The sequence below is a fragment of the Eleutherodactylus coqui genome, chromosome 4 (assembly GCF_035609145.1).
Source record: "Eleutherodactylus coqui strain aEleCoq1 chromosome 4, aEleCoq1.hap1, whole genome shotgun sequence".
Taxonomy (NCBI): Eukaryota; Metazoa; Chordata; class Amphibia; order Anura; family Eleutherodactylidae; genus Eleutherodactylus; species Eleutherodactylus coqui.
Genome location: NC_089840.1, coordinates 271,564,308 through 271,590,178, shown reverse-complemented (window position 1 = coordinate 271,590,178; position 25,871 = coordinate 271,564,308). Strand labels below are relative to the sequence as shown.

Below are 25,871 nucleotides of genomic sequence, written 5' to 3'. Positions count from 1 at the left end.
TCGCGTGATTTGCGGATCGCATGACGGATGCGCATCCGCAAATCTCGTGACCGGTGCGCGCAAGTCGCCCGCAAATCGCCCGAAAATCTGCTCCTAGCCGCGTTTCATTAGAAACGGGCCGGAGCTGTCCTGCGCATTGCATTAAATGGAGATGGCAATAGAGCCGGCTCCATTTAAAGCAATGCGCTGCGGGTGAGCCCGGGATGAATTGTCGGGAAGGGCTTAAATATATAAGCCCTTCCCTGCAATTCATCCTAAAATGTGTAAAAATAAAAAATATATATAAACTCACCTTCTCCCGGCAGCCGGAGCTCCGCGTGGCCGTCCTGCAGTGGGTGTGAAGGGGGTGTGAGTCAGACCTGCCCCCTGATTGGCTCAGCGCTGAGCCAATCAGAGGCATGTCTCACTCACACCCATTCATGAATTCATGAATGGATGTGAGTCAGACCTGCCCCTGATTGGCTCAGCGCTGAGAGGCAGCAGTCACTCGCCCATTCATGAATTCATGAATGGGTGTGTGAGTAAAACCTGCCTCTGATTGGTCAGGGCTGTGACCAATCAGAGGCAGATCATTCAGCAGGCGGGGATTTTAAAGCCCCGCCGGCTGAATAGTGCTGGGAAGCAGTTCAGGAGAACTGACAGCGGCCGCGGCTGGACTCCGGCTGCAGCGGAAAGGTGAGTATACAATTTTTTTTTATTTTAACACATTTTAGGATGAATTGCAGGGAAGGGCTTATATATTTAAGCCCTTCCCGACAATTCACCCCGCGCACGCCGGCAGCCCATTGCTTTCAATGGAGCGGCTGTATTGCCGGTTCCATTGAATTCAATGGGCAAACATCGTTCTTCTCTGTCACAGCTGTTACAGCTGTGGCAGAGAAGAATGATTTGTCTTCTATATGTTCTCAATGGGGTTGGCGCTGCTGCCGCCGGCCCCATTGAGCGCATATAGAGAAGAGAACAGGAATCGCAGATCACAGATAGGTGCGATCTGCGATTTCTGTTCTATAATTTATCGGACGAGCGCATAAAAAGCGCTCATGTGTCCGATACCATTGCAAAGCAATGGTTTTAAAAAATCGCCGGACGCATGCGCATGCGCAAATCGCGGCAAAAAATGCCCGTCTGACTAAGGCCTCAGGCTGTATGAATAGGTCAAACACAGAATATGCCTTGAAATAGAAGGAAACGTGTAATATCAGATGAACATTATTGAAGACAGGAAATTAATGAAAAGTCTGAGCATAAAATAAAAAAGGAGATAATAAATGATGTGAATATTGATAAATAAATACAAATGAAGGTGTGAGGAAGTTTGTTAAAGTTGAGGGTGGAGGAAGCAATAAGCTTAGATGCAGTAAAATAAGTCTGGTAAAAGGAAGCTAGGAAATGTAAGAGTTATCTTGGAATCTAAGATGAAAGGCGAGCTTCAAGTTAAAAGATAAATAGAGGCGGAAACTCACATATTAAGTACATTGGGTGAAGGAAACATTGAAAATCTTCAAGCTGTCAAGGGTTAAAAGAAAAGGTTTCTTATGAGCTCATCCTTTTTATTATTAGACAACACCTACAGATGGAGCATCGTGGTGGAAGCATGTTGGCATATGACTAGATGGACTCATAGATATTCTACTTAATGATGTTTTTGCCCATGGAAATGTCTTTGTGGCCTCATTTGGAGCTGCTATTGTTTTCGGAGAGGGGACAGTGCTTACCATCCTGGGTAAGTGTTGCCTCATGTTGATTGTTTTATGGACTATTTGTATGACTGTACAGTAAATGTTCAGCTTCGTTTCAATGGCTAGAAACTTGTTAGAGGTAGCCAAGGCAGAATACATTGCATCCCTTTCCATCTATTCAGTTATTGAATTGGCTATCAACCCTGTGTAACTATCAAGCTTATTTCGGAGGAGGGACAGTCCTCTCGGTTTTAGGTCAGTATTTTTGTATTTTGTATTATATTTCTAAATGAATTTTAAATTTGAAAATCAATTTTTGAGATGTTTAAGTTTAAGAGACAAAGGATGACCTTCATCCAGCAGAATCTATGTTTGCATATACTGGTTGAGATGGTAGCATTGATTCACCAGGATTCACCTAGCGATTCACATTTTGGATAGATGGATAGAATTTTCTTTACAGATCTATGCTCATTATGCAATGTTATGGTAATTTTGATTTTTGATAACCCCATAGATAGTGTTTTTTTCAGAATTTTCTGTTTTCTGTTTGGAAAGTTTTTAAATTCTTGAGATACTGTCCATCCAACTTGTGGCTAGTCTCCCAAGTGGGCCGTCTCATAATATGCCCAGAATAAAATAACACTACGGTCTGGTCAGTAGTAATTTAAAAGAAAGGCCAAGCTTAATTAATTCAGATAAATTTACATAGTCCCCTTTTCCCACTGTCCAAAGGGTTCTCAAATCAACCATAAGGTTCAAAGGTGCAAATACTTTTCCAAGTCCATATTCAGATTACATAACCTTAAATATCCTAGATTGTATTGATCTGGGTGCACATTTGTTTTACAAATCAAGGACAGCAAATAGAGCGAAAGACAGGTTTTAAGAGGGGGCTTTGTCTTTGTGACAAACACAGCCGCTTACTTCGGAGAAGGAACAGTTCTTAGTGTTTTGGGTAAGTTTTGATTGCCACCAAAAGTTCTGAGTTTATTCTACATTTGGGCGTAGTTTTTATACAGCTATGGTGGGCTGTGAATGCCCAGAAGCTGGAATTCGGAGCTGGAACGGCCATTTCTGTGCTAGGTAAGGACCATAGTTCAACTTTCAGGGTAGGTTTTAGAAGAAGGTCGTGTTTCTGTGACAGTCCTCTGCAGCCTACTTTGGAGCAGGAACTGTTGTCAGTGTTTTAGGTAAGTTTTGAAAGTCTTAAAAAGTTGATATCTAGAACTGATTGAGGTTTTTATATATTTATGGTGGGCTGCAAAAGTCTAGAAGTAAGAATTGTCCTTTCTTAGAGAGTGATCTTAGAGAAGTTGCTCTCTAGGTAGGTTTTCAGAAAGGGTTATGTATCTGTGACATATTCTGCTGCTTACCTCGGAGCAGGAACTGTAGTCAGTGTCTTGGGTAAGTTTTTATGGTCCATGTGACCTCAATATAATCTATTTTGGAGTAAATGTTGATGGTTTGAAAAATAGAAGTTTTCATACAGCCACAATGAGCTGTGAGCAACCAGAAGCAAGAATTTGGACCTGGAACAGTCCTTTCTGTGTTGGGTAAGATGATTGAAAGAGACTCATGGCTAACACCATTAATAATCAATGGCAATTGAATATGTAGATTTAATGCATAGAAAGGAAAGTTTTTGAGGATTGCAAATGCAGAGTTGTGAAGTTGGGCTGTAAATAGTTACATAGACTAGGTTATAAGGAATAGCTAAAGGGTTTTGTGGGTTTCTTTAGAGTCTTGAAATCCTATTTCATACCCTTGATTCACCTAAAATGTAGGTGAAAAAAATTTCAAAAATCACAGTCTTGGTTACAGAGAGCTCCATCTTTATCATAAAGCTATGAGAGTTCAGTCCATTCTTCAGTATGATTTGGTAAAATATTGCCACCAGTAAAGGTAACGGTCAGGGTTTTAATGCTATAAGGTACTGTTGTGATACTAATGTACAATATTTTGGAGCTGGGAGCCATCTAATTGTACTAGGTAAGTGTGAGTGAGAGAATGACTATGAAATACATCCATATATGTGTTATTCCCTATTGTTCATTGTTCATAAAACAATATTAGTAAGTGTCGTTTAAGGAAATATTGGGATCATTCTTGTTGAGATTGGTAAGAATTTTTGAAAATATTTTTGAATATAAACACCTGTCAAAGTCCATGTTAAAAAGGAATTCCATTTAAGTCATTGGGTACCAGCAGAATTATATATTTTGCATTATAAATGGGGAAACATGTAATAAAAAACAGCTATGACTGGATGATGCTTACAGACAGAATTTTGGAGGTATACCTAAAATGTATCTAACAGGTTAGTAAGCAAACGTTCTGCATATGTATATAGTTGTAATGAGTTTAGTCTTGGTATGGTAATTTGGCTAACTATAGTAAAGATCTATTCACTAAGTGTATACAACTTGTGGAGCTAACGTGTATGGTATCATGCACCAAGCTCAATTACATTGGGTCTATGAGATAAGTTGTAGCAACAGTACTAACACGCATTTTAATTATTATTAGTCCATTTCCATTTTTAAGAAAATTTGGCATCTAAAACAGTGAACAGCTTCCATCTTTGGTTAAAAAAAGAAATATGTTCTCTAACAATCCCATTCTTTTCTGCTCTACTGTTATCTGTGCCAAAGGTTTCTTAAAAATAGACGTGTATGGTGCTAAGATGAAAAGTATTCACAGAGACTAGAGTTAGTGGTTTATATTCACTGTAAAAAATCAAAGAATATAACACATTTCCTAATTAGGTAAATGAGTCAAGTCCAGATTTAGTGCTAGCTCTTCTCAGTGTGTTCCTATAACACCCAATATTTTGGTGAAGGGACCTTGCTGCATGTAATGGGTAAGTCACTACAAGACATCTAAATAGTAACTTGAAGGTTTCTGTTGATCCAGGTTTTAAATATTTAAGAAGGGATCTGATTGAAAAAAATGTTATTTGAGTTCCAATTAGTCTTGCATCCAATACATATTAGGTGATATTGATCCCCTTTTCTGGGCCAGAGTGTCAAAAGTTTACTAACATGATAAGGAAAACTTTTTGCCAGGCATGACTGCTGTGTAAATTTGTTGCAGATTGTTAGAAAACTGGGTCTAAGGTGACGCAAATCAGAGGTGGTGAAGATTTCTTGGCTACTGCAAATTACTGAACATATAGCTATAATTCAGCCATATTGTCTTCACTGTTCTGCTGAACCAAACTTACAGGACAGTAGGGTTGTATGCTGATCTTCGTTCAGTCAAGCAGAACCAATGGAGGTTTACAATTCTTGAGGTCAAAATCAGCTAAAAGCTATTCATTATGTCCATACATGACTGTAAGATTCTATCATGATGTCGGCTCAGTTGAGCGGAACCAATAGAGGGGGGGAGGGGATTAAGAGTCTTCAGACCAAAACCATCCAAAGACTATTCATTTATAAATGTTGCATTTGAGGTTGACATTATAAACATACTAGAAGCAGAATGTTTAACCAACACAAGGCCATTATCACCAGTTCAAAGTGTTCCAGCCTGTAATCTTGAAAGGAACCTGATGGATTTTCTACAACATGAGGGCTTAGTCACACGGGCGCATCAACGCCCGTGTTACTGCATGAAGGTGCGGATGTCTCTCTACAGTGCCGGAGGAAAGAATACGTGACCGGCTTCATTGACGGTCATGTGTTCTTTCTTCTGCGCTGCGGGGAGTCATCAGTCCTGAAAGACGGACGTCTTCTTTCTGCAGTAAGGGCCCACCACACCACCCGTGTGACTAAGCCCTTAAGTGGTTATTAAGTGGTTGTGAATGCATCTGACAGTATTTTGGAAACGGGAACATTCTGTTTGTATTGGGTGAATGGGTTATTCAATGTTTTTGATTTTCGAATGAGTGTTCTGGATGGAGTTTGCATTTATTTTTTGGTGTCTCATGGCATTTTGTTTGAAAAGAACATAGTTCCATTTATGGAAGATAGTACTTGGTCTAAATTCACAATATTACATCAGTATAGTAAATGTTCAATACATTTCCTCAGGCTTTGTTATCTTACAATTAATTAGATCCACCCTGAATCTGATCGCAATTTGTAATATAGGTGTGTTTGATATTCTAAGATCCATGAGACTGTGGTGGGAGAACTGTACTGTTCATGTCCATACACAGTCTGTGCAAGCCTTAGAGTTCAATACTCTGAGCTCATCCATAAACATGGTAAGACTAGTCCATCATGATAATAATAATCTTTATTTGTATAGCGCCAACTTATTCTGCAGCCCAGGTTCTGGTACAATGACCAGATTTAATCCAAACAGGGTCTATTAGGTTCAGCAGATCATTTGTTGTTGGACCACTTTATTGAGGCTACCATAGTTAAAGGTGGGCACTTTTCTGTTGGGTTTTGTAAACCCAATCAAAAATCTTCCCATAGATGTTCTGCTATAGATATTCATGTGTAAACAAATAAAGTATGTCCATCGGCCAAGACCATAAAGATCTCACCTCAAGGGCACTTTTTAAAGTTCTTTAAAGTTCGATATAAAATAGCATAGACATAAAATAAATATTTATGTCAAGGACATTAACCACTCAGTTAATCTACAGCCTATTCATACAATGGAAGCGTCTAAGTAATATGTAGAACATTCCATGAAGATCTAAATGGTAGATAGGATACCTGGTCAAGTATTTGTTGGGAATCTGTTGACTTTACAAAAAATGGAGAATAGCCTTCAGGTATATGGGAGGTGAGAAGGGGCCTTTTTGTGTACTTTGGCAGTGGGATCATTATTCATATGTTAAGTGAGTACTTGATCTGGAGAAAACATTAGATGGGGGAATAAAAGCATAAGAGATGGAAATTGGCATGTTGACAAAATGTAACTAAGCAGATGTTCCTGTTAGACTATTCTGTGGCCACAAACAAATATTAAGCTTGATACCTCAGAATACACCCCCCATGTACACTGCATGAATTCTTTTCTTCACAATAGCAGGGAGCAAAACTAAAAATTGTGCCATGCTATGACTTATTTACAATACAGTATGTATGAGATCAGAATTATCTAGACTAATTAGCTGGTAGTATCTAGAATATTCCATGTGGGACCAACAATGTGATCTGAGCCTTGGCAAATTTTTATTCTTTTGGGAACAGTTTAACATTCAAGAGATTGGAAGAACTGTACACAAGTTGGAGTAGGGTCTTTTTGAACAGATTGTGAGTGTTACATGATGAACAGAAGCCTTTACTGGGTTTTTGATAGTGGGACCATTATCAGTGACTTGGGCGAGTACAAGGACTATAAAATATAGGTCTAATATTGATATTGATCAATTATTTCATCTAATGGTAAGCCTCATTATGGAGGAGGTAGAATATTTCCAGGGATCGGCCCTTTTATAAAGTATCCTCATCAGGGCTTTTCTCTGTGGACAGTTGGAGGCAGCTAAAGGGGTAAGATTTAGTATCATTATTTCTGACTGTGAGTGGAAATGAAAGACTATACTTTGGAAGTGGGACAATCCTAACGATCTTAGGTAAGTGATTCAATTTAACAAATTATTACTGTATATGCGAATTAACCCTAATTTTGGTGAATAATGACCTGTTACTGTCACAGTGCTGACCAATTTCTTTTAATTGGTTTCATAGGGCCATAGTATGCCCACATTTTAAGGTCCATATTACAAACACAACACAAAAACCAGTCAAGGCTCTGCTAGAGAGAACTTAGATCCACATAGAGTTGTATAACGATCTAAACTCAATTCATTAGACTTACGGGTGGTCAGAATGTTATAGCCAATGAAGAGACTGTAAGAAGAAGTCATAATATTACTGTATGCAGCTGGCATAACTCAAAGAGCTATTAATATGATGCACCCAATGCAACAAAGGGTTAAATGGAAAACTCTTCTACGTCTAGATGTTAACCCTATTCACAACCTAAGCATCCAATTTGTGTTCATACCAATAAAAAAATACTCAGAAAGTCCCAAAAAGCAGCAAATAATTAACGATCCGCTGGAGCTCAATTAGGATTTAATGTGCTCATACAGGAGCTAGGGAATACTTTTTTGTATCAGACTATAACACAGTGAGCAGCGGGGGCACCATGATTCAAATTAATATAAGTGCTTTACAAAAACCCCATTCTGGGGTATGGCCAAATTCTGAGTGACGGCACCTGTCCATGCTTCAGAACTGTCTATGAACATCCAAGATGGCTTCTTTCCAAGGCCACAGTGTCAATCAATGATAACGTATCCATGTTGTAGGGTCTTCAGCACTAAAGAAAGTCTTAAGTTTTCCCTTTAAAACAACCCTAGTGATCATGCTGAGAAAGTCCGATGAACTAATTATCTAAAAAAATTGGATGGAACTTGGCTAAGAAATGGGAAATGACAAAAATAAATCAACAACATTCAAGAACATTCTCTAAGGTCCCTATGGCCCCTCATTTTGGATTTGGCTGTGTTTTTTAAATGGGATTGACTACTGTGCAGGGAATTATGCTGCTAACTTTGGAAGTGGAACAGTTGTCAGTGTTTTGGGTAAGTTTAAGGAATTCAGTAGGTTTTTATACAATGCCATGTGGCTGTGACCTCTGCTGCCAAGCTTGAGTTTGGGGGGGGCACAGTGTTATCAGTGCTTGGTAAGTGATATTTAATATCTTAATTGTAATACTTTATATCCATGATATCAGATGGGGGATAGAAATTATGATCTCTATTGGTATGATTGGGTTCACCTTGAATCAGATTAAACCCCAAGAGAGACATTTGGAACTTTGGTAATATTTTTAACAATTTGTCAAAATATTACTTGATTCAAGTGCCTGGATGGGTATAGGAGAGATTTAGTATAGTAGTTTACGACTGTGAACAATGACAGACAGTATTTTGGAAGTGGTACAGTTCTGTCTGTGTTAGGTAAGTGAAAAAAAACTGAAACAAAAAAACATTAAAATGTCATTTTTTAATGATTTTTATTATTTTTGTTCAATTTAGTTTTATATTATTTCATGCATGTCCATATCTTATTGTGGCAGATTGTATCCAAGAAAATTACTACCAAATAAAAGATAGATACAGAGTGTTTTATAAGTATTTACAAGTATTTGCATACAGGGAATACAATTCTTAAAAAAATAGTGCCAAATTTCAAATTGTTAATTAAAATACTAAACATGTTTTAAAAAGCAGACGTTAATGATTCAGCACTATACCTCACTGAACATCAACAGAAAGTCAAACAAATTAAAAAATTGTTGATTTTTTTAAGTAGTTACATAGATTTTATCAAAGTTGTCAGTGCATTTAATCAATTACAAAAAACATAATTGAAGACATCTGACCAATAAAACCAAGGGCAGATTCAAATGTTATTGTGGGGGCTGGGGGCACTCTAATAGAAATTATAGTCAGCCCTTTACAAAAATCTGCACATATAAATGTATGATCAGTCCTCATATAAGAGCTGTAAGGAATCCAGAGTTCCCTCATTGTGAATGTTACAATATTACTCCATGAATGGACCATAACTCCCCCGTGTACAATGCAGTCCAGTTGTCCAATATTGAGCACCCTATGGCATAGTATCCAAGGTCATCCCCGAGGTTTCTTGTTTCCTGTGACCCACTGGGGCTACCTTTACTGTCTACTGTGAAAGAGGTTTGGCTATCAGACTGCTAAGTACGTCTGTGTGAGTTTCTGCTAAGAAACAAAAAATAACTGACAAAAACATCTAAAGAATTCAGGAGAGTTTTTATACGTCAGTATATGGCTGTGAACTCTGGAAACAAGCAAGACTTTGGACAAGGGACAATAGTCTCAGTGCTTGGTGAGTTAACTAAAATGAATTAAATGAAATTAAAATATTATTCAAATGTTCATCCATAAACTTAATATACAATTAGAGTTATTTCATGTTTAAAAATTAGTTTAAAAAATGTATATTATGTATATGCAAATATCTATCTATCTATGTCTATTGATCTATCTATCTCATATCTATCTATCTATCTATCTATCTATCTATCTATCTATCTATCTATCTATCTATCTATCTATCTATCCCATATCTATCTATCTATCTCATATCTATCTATCTATCCCATATCTATCTATCTCATATCTATCTATCTATCTATCTATCTATCTATCTATCTATCTATCTATCTATCCCATATCTATCTATCTCATATCTATCTCATATCTATCTATCTCAGATCTATCTCTCTATCTATCTATCTCATATCTATCTATCTATCTCAGATCTATCTATCTATCTATCTATCTCATATCTATCTATCTATCTATCTCATATCAATAAATGTATTTTTTCCTTTTTTGTCTTTTGTCTCAGAGTTGTATACTTTTATATAGTCTTTTAGGAGGTTCGTATAACTGTTCCAGTGAATGCCATATTATGAAGGTAAAGGAAACCACAGCTTTTTGTGAAAACTACCATAATACGGTGCCATATAGATGCACCATATGATATCACACAAAATCATAGGGGCTCTGTGTACCTCCATATAATTATTGTGCATATGATTCTTGCCTTGGAAATGAGGCTTTAATTAAAGGGGTTGTCCAGCTGCCTGAATTTAAATAATAATCTGAGATATACTTAGCCCTCCATGGCCACCAGAAACCAATGCTGCAGCCTTGGTCTGGTCCCAATGATTGTTTTGACAGATGATATCACAGAAAATCATGTGACCAATGAGAGACTACATCATTACATTCGCGAACTCCTGGCATCATGGGTCTCAGGATGTGAGTGCTAATCCCAGGAGAAGGGATTAGCACTCACATCCTGAGCCCCATGATGAGGCTGCAGCCTATAATATGCTGCAGTGGTCACTTGACTTACTGTTACATCATCTAACTCAACAATCACCGGGACCAGAGTGGGGCTGCAGCACTGGATTCCGGTGATCGCGGAGGTCTAATTATATCTCAGTTTATTATTTTAATTAACTAGGAATAAATACCAGCTACAGACATATTAGACAAGTAAGTCCATAACTAGAAGACTCATATATCCCATAAAACTTTCTTTGCTCACTGAGTCTCAAGCATGAAATTACCCAAAGGAAAGTTCACCGATTCATAATTTCACAAATTAAACATTTCAGAACTTTCTTTGCCCTATTTAGTACAAGTGGTATTCTGCAGTACCCAACACAGCCACAAGTCAATGTATAGCACCAAACCTGGCTTAATAATGAATAAAACATAGTGCTGGAGTGTCACAACCCCTTCATCTAGCTGATCAATGAGTGTGGTGTGAGTATACTGATGTGTAATCTTAAGCATAAGCCATTAATAGTACAGTCCCAAAAAGCTCCATTAAAGATTACTTTTTTGGTTTTTGGTTAACCTTTGCTGTTCTACATGGTTCATATTCGGAAATATGCAAAACTTTGTCCGATTTTCTGGGCTAGAGTGTCAAGAGTTTAATAACATGATAAGGAAAACTTTTTGCCAGACATGACGGCTGTGTTAATTTGTTGAATAGCGTTAGAAAAGTGGGTCTAAGGTGACGCAAATCAGAAGTGGTGAAGATTTCTTGGTTGACTTCACTGTTCTGCTAGACGAAATTTACAGAACAGTAGGGTTATATGCTGATCTTGGTTCAGTGAAGCAGAATCAATGGGGGTTTACAACTCTTGAAGTCAAAACCATCCAAAAGCTATTCATTATATCCGTACATGACTGTAAGAGTCTATGGTGATCTCGGCTCAGTTGAGCGGAACCAATGGAGCGGGGGGGGGGGGGGAGGGGGGTTAAGAGTCTTGAGGCCAAAACCATCCAAAGACTATTATTATGTAAATGTTGCATTTGAGGTTGACATTATAAACATACAAGAAGCAGAATGTTTAACCAACACAAGGCCATTATCAACATTTAAAAGTCTTCCAGCTTGTGATTTTGGAAGGAACCTGATTGATTTTCTACATCAGTATAGTAAATGCCCAATTAGGTTCCTCAGGCTTTGTTATCTTAAAGTTAATTAGATCCATCCTGAATCCAATTTCAATTTTCAATATAGGTGTGTTCAATATTTGTAGATCCATCAGACTATGGTAGCATAACTGTTCTGTTCATGTCCATACACAGTCTGTGCAAGACTTAGAGTTAAATACACAGAGATAACTTATAGACATGGTAAAACTAGTCCACCAGAGAGCCCAGGTTCTGGTACCATGACCAGATGTAACCCAAACAGGGTCCATTTGGTTCAGTAGATCATTTGTTGTTGGACCACTTTATTGAAGCTACCATGGTTGAAGGTGGACACTCTTCTGGTTGATCTTTTAAAACAGATCAAATACTTCCCATAGACGTTCTGCTATAGATATTCATGTGTAAGCAAATAAAGTATGTCCATCAGCCAAGACCATAAAGATCTCACCTGAAGGACACTTTTCAAAGTCATTTATCAATAAACAATAGCATAGACATAAGATAAATATTTATGTCAAGAGAATTAACCATTCAGTTAATCTATAGCCTATTCATACAATGGAAGCTTCTAAGTAATATGTAGAACATTCCATGAAGATCTAAATGTGAGATAGGAGACCTGGTCAAGTATTTGTTGGGAATATTTTGACTGTACAATAAATGGAGAATAGTCTTCAGGTATATGGAAGTTGAGAAGGTGCCTTTTTGTGTACTTTGGCAGTGGGATCATTATTCATATGTTAAGTGAGTACTTGATCTGGAGAAAACATTAGATGGGGGAATAAAAGCATAAGAGGTGGAAATTGGCATGTTGACAAAATGTAACTAAGCAGATGTTCCTGTTAGACTATTCTGTGGCCACAAACGAATATTAAGCTTGATACCTCAGAATACACCCCCCATGTACACTGCATGAATTCTTTTCTTCACAATAGCAGGGAGCAAAACTAAGAATTGTGCCATGCTATGTCTTATATACAATACAGTATGTATGAGATCTGAATTATCTAGACTAATTAGCTGGTAATATCTAGAATATTCCATGTGGGACCAAAAAATGGGATCTGAGCCTTGGCAAGCTTTCATTCTTTTGGGAACAGTCAAACATTTAAGAGATTGGAAGAACTGTACACAAGTTGGAGTAGGGTCTTTTTGAACATCGTGTGAACGTTATATGGTGAACAGAAGCCTTTGCTGTGTTTTGGTAGTGGGACCATTATCAGTGACTTGGGTGAGTACAAGGACTATAAAATATAGGTCTAATATTGATATTGGTCAATTGTTTAATCTAGTGGTAAGCCTCATTATGGAGGAGGTAGAATATTTCCAGGGATCAGCACTTTTATAAAGTATCCTCATCAAGGCTTTTCTCTGTGGACAGTTGGAGGCAGCTAAAGGGGTAAGATTTAGTATCATTATTTCTGACTGTGAGCGGAAATGAAAGACTATACTTTGGAAGTGGGACAATCCTGACGGTCTTAGGTAAGTGATTTAATTTAACAAATTATTACTGTACATACAGATTAACTGTCATTTTGGTAAATAATGACCCATTCCTGTCACAATGATGAATTTGAAACTTGTATTACTGGGTCAAGGTTTAGAACTAAGATCACTGACTAATGTTACAATTGTAAAATGGGTCAAACTTTTAAATTGCCACATTAAATTAAAAATAGTGATAAAAATGTTGAAAAAAGTCACAAATAAAAAGGAAAACTGCCAAAAAATAGAAATCTATAGAACTACAGAAATACACATACATCTATATAACTACATAACACCAATTACATTTTACATAGAAAAAAACATGTGATATAACACATGGTCATTACTTATTCACTACATGATGTTCATTGCTACTTATACCCTAAACACTAATTGACCCTCAACATTTTTTTAAGCAATTTTAGCCCAATGGTGGACTCTACAGGGCCATGGATGCCACCACTTGCAGCACAGCACCATAGACATAACAAGTTTAAAAAAGAAAATAGGATTTATAGGCTGATGAAATCGAAAACATGTAATGTAACAGAGCTGTGTTTGACACAATACATGTCGTGTGTCTTCTATGGTGGTACAAAGAATTGTGCCTTAACCTATTTTCTTTAGGTCCGTTTATTATGGCCATACTATGCCCACATTTTTAGATCCATATTGTAAATACAACATGAGAACTTAGATCACCATAGAGTTGTATAACGATCTAAACTCAATTCAGTGGAGCTACGGGTGATCAGAATGTTATATCCAATGAACAGACTGCAACATCAGGTCATAATATTAGTGTATGCAGCTGCCATAACTCAAAGAGCTATTAATATGATGCACACATAATGCAACAAAGGGTTAAATGGAAAAACTCAGCCCTGCTACATCTAGATGTGACTGAGTTAACCCTATTCAGAACCTAAGCATCCAATTTGTTTTCATACCAATGAAAACATACTCAGAAAGTCCCAAAAAGCAGCAAATAAATAAGAACCCGCTGGAGCTCAATTAGGATTTAATGCACTCATACAGGAGCTAGGGAATACTTTTTTGTAGCAGACTATAACACAGTGAGTAGCGGGAGCACCATGATTCAAATTAATATAAGTGCTTTACAAAAACCCCATTCTGGGGTATGGCCAAATTCTGAGTGACGGCACCTGTCCATGCTTCAGAACTGTCTATGAACATCCAAGATGGCTTCCTTTCAAGGCCACAGTGGCAATCAATGACAAAGTGTCTATATTGTAGGGTCTTCATCTCTAAAGAAAGTCTTAAGTTTTCCCTTTAAAACAACCCTAGTGATCATGCTGAGAAAGTCCGATAAACTAATTATCTAAAAAAATTGGAAGGAACTTGGCTAAGAAATGGGAAATGACAAAAATAAATCAAAAACATTCAAGAACATTCTCTAAGGTCGCTATGGCCCCTCATTTTGGATTTGGCTGTGTTTTTAAAATGGGATTGACTACTGTGCAGGGAGTTATGCTGCTAACTTTGGAAGTGGAACAGTTGTCAGTGTTTTGGGTAAGTTTAAGGAATTCAGTGGGTTTTTATACAATGCCATGTGGCTGTGACCTCTGCTGCCAAGCTTGAATTTGGCAGGGGCACAGTGTTATCAGTGCTTGGTAAGTGATATGTAATATCTTAATTGTAATACTTTATATCCATGATATCAGATGGGGGATAGAAATTATGATCTCTATCGGTATGATTGGGTTCACCTTGAATCACATTAAACCCCAAGAGAGACATTTGGAACTTTGGTAATAATTTTAAGAATTTGTCAAACTATTACTTGATTCAAGTGCCTGGATGGGTATAGGAGGGATTTAGTATAGTAGTTTACGACTGTGAACACTGAGAGACAGTATTTTGGAAGTGGTACAGTTCTGTCTGTGTTAGGTAAGTGTTAAAAAAAATGAAACAAAAAATATTAAAATCTTGTAATCTCTAATTTTTTGAATATTTTTTATTTTCTTTGTTAAGCAGTTTTATTTTATTTCAAGCGTGTCCATATCTTATTGTGGCAGATTTTATTCCAAAAAGTACTATTAAAAAAAGATAGATATACAGTAGTGTGTTTTATAACTTCTCAGAAGGATTTTCGAAAGGAAATACAATTCTTAAAAAAATAGTCCTACATTTCAAATTGTTAATTAAAATCCTAAATATGTTTTAAAAGCAGACGTTAATGATTTAGCACTATACCTCACTAAATATCAACAGGAAGGCAAACATATTAAAAATTGCTTATTTTATAATTAGTTACATAACTTTTTTTATAAAAGTTTTAATAATCAATTAAAAAACATAATTGAAGATATCTGACCAATGAAACCAAGGGCAGATTCAAATAGTCTGTCTTAAGGTCACAAGACTAGTTTAAGAAAAATGTTGCTCCAGCTACAAAACTCAGCTCTGCTACATTTGTTGAAAGTTACATAAAAAAATGAAAGTTTCTAAGTTTCACGTTTGAAAAAGAAAGCTTTTTGTAGAAGAAGATGTTATTGTGGGGGCTGGGGGCACTCTAATAGAAATTATAGTCAGCCCTTTACAAAAATCTGCACATATAAATGTATGATCAGTCCTCATAGAAGAGCTGAAAGGAATCCAGAGTTCCCTCATTATGAATGTTACAATATTACTCCATGAATGGACCATAACTCCCCCGTGTACAATGCAGTCCAGTTGTCCAATATTGAGCACCCTATGGCATAGTATCCAAGGTCATCCCTGAGGTTTCTTGTTTCCTGTGACCCACTGGGGCTACCTTTACTGTCTACTTTGGAAGAGGTTTGGCTATCAGACTGCTAAGTAAGTCTGTGTGAGTTTCTGCTAAGAAAAAAAAAATAACTTAGAAAAATATTGAAAAACTTCAGGAGAGTTTTTATACGTCAGTATATGGCTGTGAACTCTGGAAGCAAGCAAGACTTTGGACAAGGGACAATAGTTTCAGTGCTTGGTGAGTTAACTAAGATGAATTAAATGAAATCAAAACATTAATCACATTTTCATCCATAAGCTATATATACAATTATAGTTATGTCATTTTAACTTAGCTTTTTTAATGTATATTTAAATATCCATCTATCCCATATCTATCTTTCTATCTATCTATCTATCTATCTATCTATTTCATATCTATCTATCCCATATCTATCTATCTATCTATCTATCTATCTATCTATCTATCTATCTATCTATCTATCTATCTATCTATCTCCTATCTATCTATCTATCTATCTATCTATCTATCCCATATCTATCTATCTATCTATCTCATATCTATCTATCCCATATCTATCTATCTATCTATCTATCTATCTCCTATCTATCTATCTATCTATCTATCTATCTATCTATCTATCTATCTATCCCATATCTATCTATCTATCTATCTTTCTATCTCATATCTATCTATCTGTCTATCTATCTCATATCCATCTCATATCTATCTATTTATCTCATATCTATCTATCTATCTATCTATCTTATATCTATCTATCTATCCATCTCATATCTATCTATCTATCTATCTATCATCATATCTATCTATCTATCTATCTATCATCATATCTATCTATCTATCTATCTATCTGTTATCTATCTATCTATCTATCCATCTCATATCTATCTCATATCTATCTATCTATCTATCTATCTATCTCATATTTATCTATCTATCTATCTCATATCTATCTATCTATCTATCTATCATCATATCTATCTATCTATCTATCTATCTATCTATCTATCTATCATCATATCCATCTATCTCATATCTATCTATCTATCTATCTATCTCTTATCTATCTATCCATCTCATATCTATCTCATATCTATCTATCTATCTATCTATCTATCTATCTATCTATCTATCTATCTATCTATCTATCTATCTATCTCATGTCTGTCTCATATCTATCTATCTATCTATCTATCTATCCATCTCATGTCTGTCTCATATCTATCTCATATCTATCTATTTATCTACCTATGTATCTTTCTCAAATCTATCTATGTCAAATCTACCCATTTATCTATATGTCCATGCAAACATCTATCTTTCTATCTATCTATCTCCTATCTATCTATCTATCTATCTATCTATCTATCTATCTATCTATCTATCTATCTATCTCATATCTCTCTAATCTGTTTTTTTCCTGTGTTGTCTTTAGTCTCAGAGTTGTATTCTTTTATAAAGTCTTTTTTGAGGTTCATATAACTTATGATTGAAAATTGTATTGGTTCATAAGTGACGCTATGTCCTTATAAATTCCATAAGAAAGTAACTTTTTTGTAATCAGTTACAAAAATATTTTGTGGTCATGTAATATATAGTTTATTTCTTATAAAATCTGGAAATTGTTTCTTATAGCTGTTTTGCCATGGATAGTACTAACAGCCAAGGAAGAGCCTGAAATTAAAAGTATTATTAAATAGTGCTGGTGGATGGTCTCATAAAACCCAAGACCTAGGCCACACATATGGCTATTTTAAGTGAATGCTAGTAGAATTCGGTTTCAGGTAGTTTTGCTAAAAGCTGAACTTTTAGTAAAGTTTGACACAAACCAGGGTTCTAAAGGGTTGGTTCACTCATGACTAATAGCTACCTAGGTCCTAAGTCGTCAGAATCAGGTGTCCCATAACGAAAGAAATCTAGAAGAGGATATCTAGCAGAGCTGTTTGCCTGATTAGCAGAGCTGATCTACTATTTTGTTGCAACTCAAGGTGATGACCAGTGTTATTAAAGCTTCGATATTTCAGATCCAGCAAGTAAGCATAGAATCCCTCTAAGAAGTCTTAAACATGGGTCCATGTTCTTGCAAACGAGAATAGAAAAAAAAGACTCATGTGTAGGAGAACCTGACAGGGCAAACGCCCTTAACATACTCCCAGCCCGCTCAACTGAAGGGCTGTGGGGATACACGGTATAAGGTATGTTGCCTTTACTGGTCCCAAATGACACTAGCTCCCTCACACCGGCCAATGGAGTGGCCTGCTGGATGAAAGCTCACATCAGAAAGGATCGGAGTCGATCACAGTGCAATACACTGGACAGGAATTGTTTAATAAAGAATGATATTTACAATCCTGTCCAGTGTAGTGCATTGTGATTGGCTCGGATTTCTTCTTAACCATTGAGCCACATTACAGCATTGCAACTGCTATAGACTTATATGCAGTAAATAGGACTCTTCTAATTGTTTTGTCATTTACTGCTTTATGCCTATGTAGATCTTGAAAAAGATTTTGAACTAGAATTAACCCCAAATAGTGGTAGTAGAAAGTTTCATTAAACCCATGAATTAGGCCATTTACCGGTCCACATTAAGGTTCCGTACAAGCGTATAATAGATAATCTATAGAAGTCTATGGGGCTTTTGCTATATCTCTGAATGCCACTGATTTCATACAAATGCTCACAGAGCTTTTATCTGTCATATTCATATGGAAAAATATTGAGCAGTGTTCCAACCAATGCCATATTATGAAGATATAAGAAACCACGGCTTCTAGGGAATACTACCATAATATGGTCCCATACAAATGTACCCCATGGTATCACACAAAGTCATAGGGGCTCTGTGTAATAATAATAATAATAATATTAATAATCTTTATTTGTATAGCACCAACATATTTCGCAGCGCTTTGTGCACCTCCATACAAGCTTTGTGCATATGACTCTTGCCTTGGAAATGAGGCTTTAATTAAAAGGGTTGTCCAGCTGCCTGAATTAAAATAATAATTATATATATATATATATATATATATATATATATATATATATATATATATATATATATATATATACTTACCCCTCCGTGGCCACCGGAAACCAGTGCTGCAGCCTTGCTCTGGTCCCAATGATTGTTGTGACAGATGATATCACAGAAAATCATGTGACCAATGAGAGACTGCATCATTACATTCCCGAACTCCTGGCATCATGGGGCTCAGGATGTGAGTGCTAATCCCAGGAGAAGGAGCTGTGAGGCCGCAGCCCCTTATTGGCTGCAATGGTCACTTGACTTATTGTTACATCATCTGTCACAACAATCACCGGGACCAGAGCGGGGCTGCAGCACTGGATTCCGGTGACGGCGGAGGTCTAAGTATATCTCAGTTTATTATTTTAATTAACTATGAATAAATATCAGCTACAGACATATTAGACAAGTAAGTCCATAACTAGAAAACTCACATATCCCATAAAATTTTCTTTGCTTACTGACCCTCAAGCATGAAATGACCCAAAGGAAAGTTGGGGAAACCCTAAAAAGTTAATCGATTCATAATTCCCCAATTGAACATTTAAGAACGTTTTTTGCCCTATTTACTACAAGTGGTTTTTTGCAGTACCCAACACAGCCACAAGTCAATGTATAGCACCAAACCTGGCTTAATAACGAAGAAAACACAGTGCTGGAGTGTCACAATCACAACCCCCTCATTTAGCTGATCAATGAGGGTGGTGGGAGTAATGTTGATGTGTTATCTTAAAGGGGTTGTCCCGCGAAACAAAGTGGGTCTATACACTTCTGTATGGCCATATTAATGCACTTTGTAATGTACATTGTGCATTAATTATGAGCCATACAGAAGTTATCAGAAATTTTTCACTTACCTGTTCCGTTGCTAGCGTCCTCGTTTCAATGGAGCCGTCTAATTTTCAGCATCTAATCGCCAAATTAGACGCACTTGCGCAGTCCGGGTCTTCTTCTTTTCTCAATGGGGCTCCGTGTAGCCCCGTGTAGCTCCGCCCCGTCACGTGCCGATTCCAGCCAATCAGGAGGCTGGAATCGGCAATGGACCGCACAGAAGCCCTACGGTCCACCGAGGGAGAAGATCCCGGCGGCCATCTTCAGCAGGTAAGTAAGAAGTCACCGGAGCGCGGGGATTCAGGTAAGCGCTGTCCGGTGTTCTTGTTTAACCCCTGCATCGGGGTTGTCTCGCGCCGAACGGGGGGGCTGTTGAAAAAAAAAAAAAACGTTTCGGTGCGGGACAACCCCTTTAGGCATAAGCCATTAATAGTACAGCCCCAAAAAGCTCCATTAAAGACTACTTTTTTGGTTTTTGGTTAACTTTCCTGCTCTACATGGTTCATAGTCGGAAATATGCAAAAATTTGCCAAACCTACGAACAGCTCTTCTATTGGCCCAATCTTTACAGCAAATTCTCCAATATGTACAATGTTTTATTAAAGTTTTTTGTGTGATAAATGTGAAAAACTTAGGTAATATCAAACTGTAGACCCTACATTAGCAGGACGTGGATTTAATATGATGCATAAACTCATCTACTTTTCTAAGCTATATTGGCTTTGAATTTTTACAGGAGTTGGCGAAAAAATACGAGCGCCCGAGGTCTCAATCTACGGTCCCAATAAAAATGAACTTCAAGACCACGAATTCATCTCCTTGGTCTGCGTTGCAAGTAATTTCTTCCCAGAACATGTGAAAATCCGATGGTTTGTGAATAATGAAGAGAGAGTCAATCTGTATGAGCCAATACCCCAGATCAAAAGCAATAATTCTTCATACTCCACCAGTAAACGTCTCACCCTGACCAGATCAGAATATTTTAATGTGGATTCCACATTTCGATGTCAGGCGGCATTTCTGAATGGGGAGAATGCAACTTTTGCGTATGTTAAAGGAGAAGAAGGTAAAGAACAGCAAAGTGCAACTTGAAATGTTATGAATTAAAAGGTTTGTGGTGAAGTCAGGGTCCAACGGTGAACACAAAATGAGAAGCCCTGCTCCCAAATGTGGACTCTGTGTGCTCTCTTAGGGCCATGAGGAATCTCAATATTTAGGGCAAGTATAAGTGAATAAAGAGAAGAACATAAGAAAAAAATAGATGAGCTGAGTTGAAAGGTTGAGATAGAACATGTGCATTAAAGGGGTTGTCCACTTCCGGTCTGATTTTAATACCGGGTCATCTGGTGTGGTCCCTCTTTCTGTGTACATCATGCCGTCAAGTGAAATGGCTGCTTGGCTGATCTTAATAACAAAGCCAACTCCCTTCTCTGTTGCAGAGACAGAATATGGGGCTGACTTCATTATTAAAATAAGCCAAACAGCCAGCCCCTTTGATGACTTGACGACACAGAAAAAGGGACCATATCACATGACCCAGGGTTAGAACTGGGCCAAAAATGGAGATTCCAATACCGAGGGTCCATGCTAGTATTTAGCCTTCATGGACAACTTAAGAGGAATGTGTTGAGTCAACATGTTTGCAATTTGGAGGATCCTCCAGAACTCTGTCCAACCTTATAAAAGGTGTAGTCCCATCTGGACAACTGCTTCTTAAATTGAAGCTACCCCAAATAATTAGTTACTGAATCTCTAATCCCAGGTAGCTCCATGTGACCACTTGATTGTAATATTACATGGCATCAATTTAACCGAATGGCCAAACATGTAATGCACGATCACAGACGCTCTTGACTCTCTACTCCTAGAGAGGGGCCCCAAGTAAAGCTCTACTTGGTATGATGCCCACATATCTAAATAGTTGAGAGTTGTAGAAACATCTCTTGTCCCTGTTTTTGCAACTCTCATTACTATTATTTTTTTTCTTTTGGGGTTGGGGAGGAGGTTAATGATAATGAATACATGACCACCTCTCCATTAGGCCTTAGTCAGACGGGCGTTTTTTGCCGCGATTTGCGCATGCGCATGCGTCCGGCGATTTTTTAAAACCATTGCTTCGCAATGGTATCGGACACATGAGCGCTTTTTATGCGCTCGTCTGAAAAATTATAGAACAAAAAATCGCAGATCGCACCTATCTGCGATCTGCGATTCCTGTTCGCTTCTGTATATGCGCTCAATGGGGCCGGCGGCAGCAGCGCCGACCCCATTGAGAACATATAGAAGACAAATCATTCTTCTCTGCAACAGCTGTAACAGCTGTGGCAGAGAAGAACGATGTTTGCCCATTGAATTCAATGGAGCGGCAATACAGCCGCTCCATTGAAAGCAATGGGCTGCCGGCGTGCGCGGGGTTAATTGTCGGGAAGGGGTTAAATATATAAACCCTTCCCTGCAATTCATGCTAAAATGTGTTAAAATAAAAAAAAATTGTATACTCACCTTTCCGCTGCAGCCGGAGTCCAGCCGCGGCCGCTGTCAGTTCTCCTGAACTGCTTCTCGGCACTATTCAGCCGGCGGGGCTTTAAAATCCCCGCCTGCTGAATGATCTGCTCTGATTGGTCACAGCCTGACCAATCAGAGGCCGGTTTCACTCACACACCCATTCATGAATTCATGAATGGGTGAGTGACTGCTGCCTCTCAGCGCTGAGCCAATCAGGGGCAGGTCTGACTCACATCCATTCATGAATTCATGAATGGGTGTGAGTGAGGCATGCCTCTGATTGGCTCAGCGCTGAGCCAATCAGGGGGCAGGTCTGACTCACACCCCCTTCACACCCACTGCAGGACGGCTGCCCGGAGCTGCAGGCAGAAGGTGAGAATGCAATTTTTTTTTATTTTAACACATTTTAGGATGGATTGCAGGGAAGGGCTTATATATTTAAGCCCTTACCGACAATTCATCCCGGGCTCGCCCGCAGCGCATTGCTTTCAATGGAGACGGCTGTATTGCCGTCTCCATTGAATGCAATGCGCTGGACAGCTCCAGCCCGTTTCTAATGAAACGCGGCTAGGAGCAGATTTTCGGGCGATTTGCGGGCGACTTGCGCGCACCGGTCACGCGATTTGCGGATGCGCATCCGTCATGCGATCCGCAAATCGCGGCAAAAAACGCCCGTCTGACTAAGGCCTTAGGGAGCATTTTGATGGTTTATGCCATGTCATAAAAATCCATTTTCCAGATAAACCCTTTAAAGCATCATCAGGTTCACTGCAAAACTCAAATCCGGCCAAGTAGACAAAAAATTACATATTACGACAAAGCACCCCGTCAGACATTATATTATATCTGTTTAATTGTAATTATGGCAAAAAAAATTCTGCACATTAATGTAATATTTTTTTTTTCTTATTTCCAGATTGCGGCATCTCTAAAGGTGAGAGAAATTGGTGGCCATTTCAAGTTTACAGTTTTCCTACCCTCAGGCTGGACATACTCCTCTACTGACTCCAATTCAATCCCTTCCAACAAATTGACATCTAATAAGGCTTTAACTTACACGATTTTGTTTTTGTTTTTTAAAAACTTCACAGTTCTTTTAGCATTTTTTCAAACCAAACTTCTTTCATCCTCACAAACAAAATTGGGCTTGTGCTAAAAGGGTTAATAGTCAAATTTGTGTTGGTTATCACAGGGACAATTAACACAATCAGAGCAGTCCGGTTATGTTTTTTAATGATTTATGGTAGTTCTTTGAGAAAAGTACAAATAAAGTGACCTTCTGGCCTGGACAAAGATGGCCTCAGCGCTTCTCTGACTGCCTGATGCACAGTGTGTATTAGTATGCATCATTAGTCTAAGACATTAGTCTTAGACAGAGCAGCATGTAATGCCTTACACTACCAATGGCCACTAAGCACAATGCGCATCAGGTAGCCAAAGAAGCAGTTCGGCCATCTTTGTTTGTCCAGAAACAAAGGGTCACTTTTAGTGATGAGCGAGTACCAGCCCGCTCGAGACAAAAGTTTCGGGTGCCGGCAGCGGGCAGGGAGCTGTTGGGGAAAGCTGGGAGGAACGGAGGGGAGATCTCTCTCTCCCTCTCTATCCCCCACTCCCACCTGCTGACTGCCGCTACTCACCGCTCCCCCGCGCTGGCACCCGAACCTTTTGTCTTGAGCGGGCAGGTACTTGCTAAGGGCAATGCTCGCTCGAGCAATTGCCCTTAGCGAGTATACTCGCTCATCTCTAGTCACTTTAATAAATTCATGATATCAAGGCTGGAGACGTCTAATACATTCCTGTCCATTTGCAGAGTCCTACACCATGCTCATTAATGAGGGGAAGATTTCCTACATTATGGTTCTCTGCAAAAGTGGCCTGTATGCAGTGATTATCCTCGTATTGTTGTGGAGAAAAAAGGTAAGTAAGAGAAACCCTGTATGTGTGCTGATAAAGAAAAAGTCAACCCTGGAGAACACAGGAAATTTTGATGCAATTTTGGCTGACAGGAAGTGTACTGTACTGTCGGGTAGCTACTTCCTTTCTCGGAAAAGACTGGGAGTGTGTACAACTTACAGTAGATATATAACTTGTGTAACTTTTCATGATATGTATAACTTTGTTGTTACTTTGTGTTGTAGATGATTTTAAGCTCCTACTGATGTACGTCGCTGATGCTTCCCAGCTATATATTGCATGTCTGAGCTTTATGGAGAAAAGCCCCTAAAGTCTTATTATGGGATTGAGAGGACTGGATAAAAGCAATGGTGGCTGCTCCGGTTACGTCGCAGCAGAGATCATCCATCTATTTGTGCATTGTGCTCTGGTATCTGTGTGACATGTACTTGCTCGCAAATAAACTGTTACTATATTACATATCATACTGTTCTCTTAGTTCTGTATGCATGGTTCACGGCTCGGGGTTCATGTGAGGGATGCATGGAGGACAAGGGAGTGCAGTGGTAAAGCTCCTTCGCATCTTCAGGGGATCCAAAAGATTCAAACTTATTGGCCATGGTCACATAGCTTAGAATGGCATCCGTATAGCGGATGTGTTATAAAATACTACTGCAGTATAATACAGGATGTAATTCAGGATCAGTATAGGATAAGTAATATACAGGGGGTGGACAAAAATATAGAAACACCGTACGAAAGGCATGCCTTAAATTACATGGGATTATAAATCATATTTCAATAATACATGTAGAGACCAATTTTAATTGGAGGTAATATGACACAGATGCTGCTGGGCAGATGTTCACAAGCAGCAAGGTTCCATTGGTCAGTCATTTGAGCCATTCAGCTGCTCTTACCAGCTAACTCCAAAAACTACCCAGAGCAGGGCAAGAGGTGAAGTAAAGACACATTTGGCGGGAAAACTCTCAACCAAGAAGGGTTCCAAAGGGCAGCTCAGTGCTAATGATTAAAATCCCATGCACTTCATAGAGTGTTTCCATATTTTTGTCCACCACCTGTATGTACACAGTGACCCCACCAGCAGAAAAGCAAGTGCAACTCTGGAGTATAATACAGGATGTAACTCAGGATCAGTACAGGATAAGTAATGTATGTACACAGTGACTCCACCAGTAGAATAGTGAGTGCAGCTCTGGAGTATAATACAGGATGTAACTCAGGATCAGTACAGGATAAGCAATGTATGTACACAGTGACTCCAGCAGCAGAATAGTGAGTGCAGCTCTGGAGTATACAAGATGTAATTCAGGATCAGTACAGGATAAGTAATGTATGTACAGAGTGACTCCACCAGCAGAATAGCAAGTGCAGCTCTGGAGTATAATACAGGATTTAACTCTGGATCAGTACAGGATAAGTAATGTGTGTACACAGTGACTCCACCAGCAGAATAGTGAGTGCAGCTCTGGAGTATAATACAGGATGTAACTCAGGATCAGTACAGGATAAATACTGTATGTACACAGTGACTCCACCAGCAGAATAGCGAGTGCAGCTCTGGAGTATAATACAAGATGTAACTCAGGATCAGTACAGGATAAGTAATGTATGTTCACAGTGACTCCACCAGCAGAATAGTGAGTGCAGCTCTGGAGTATAATACAAGATGTAACTCAGGATCAGTAC

The 25,871-nt window shown here is 38.4% G+C and overlaps 1 gene segment (V, D, J or C); it reads left to right on the top strand.

Moving 5' to 3' along the window:
* The first annotated feature begins 4,523 nt into the window (after positions 1-4,523).
* On the top strand, positions 4,524-24,634 carry LOC136626361 (T-cell receptor beta chain C region-like). The segment is given in 5 exon segments: positions 4,524-4,542; positions 20,500-20,829; positions 23,185-23,202; positions 24,079-24,185; positions 24,407-24,634. Coding segments are annotated over 5 exon segments (480 nt in total).
* The last annotated feature ends 1,237 nt before the right edge of the window (positions 24,635-25,871 follow it).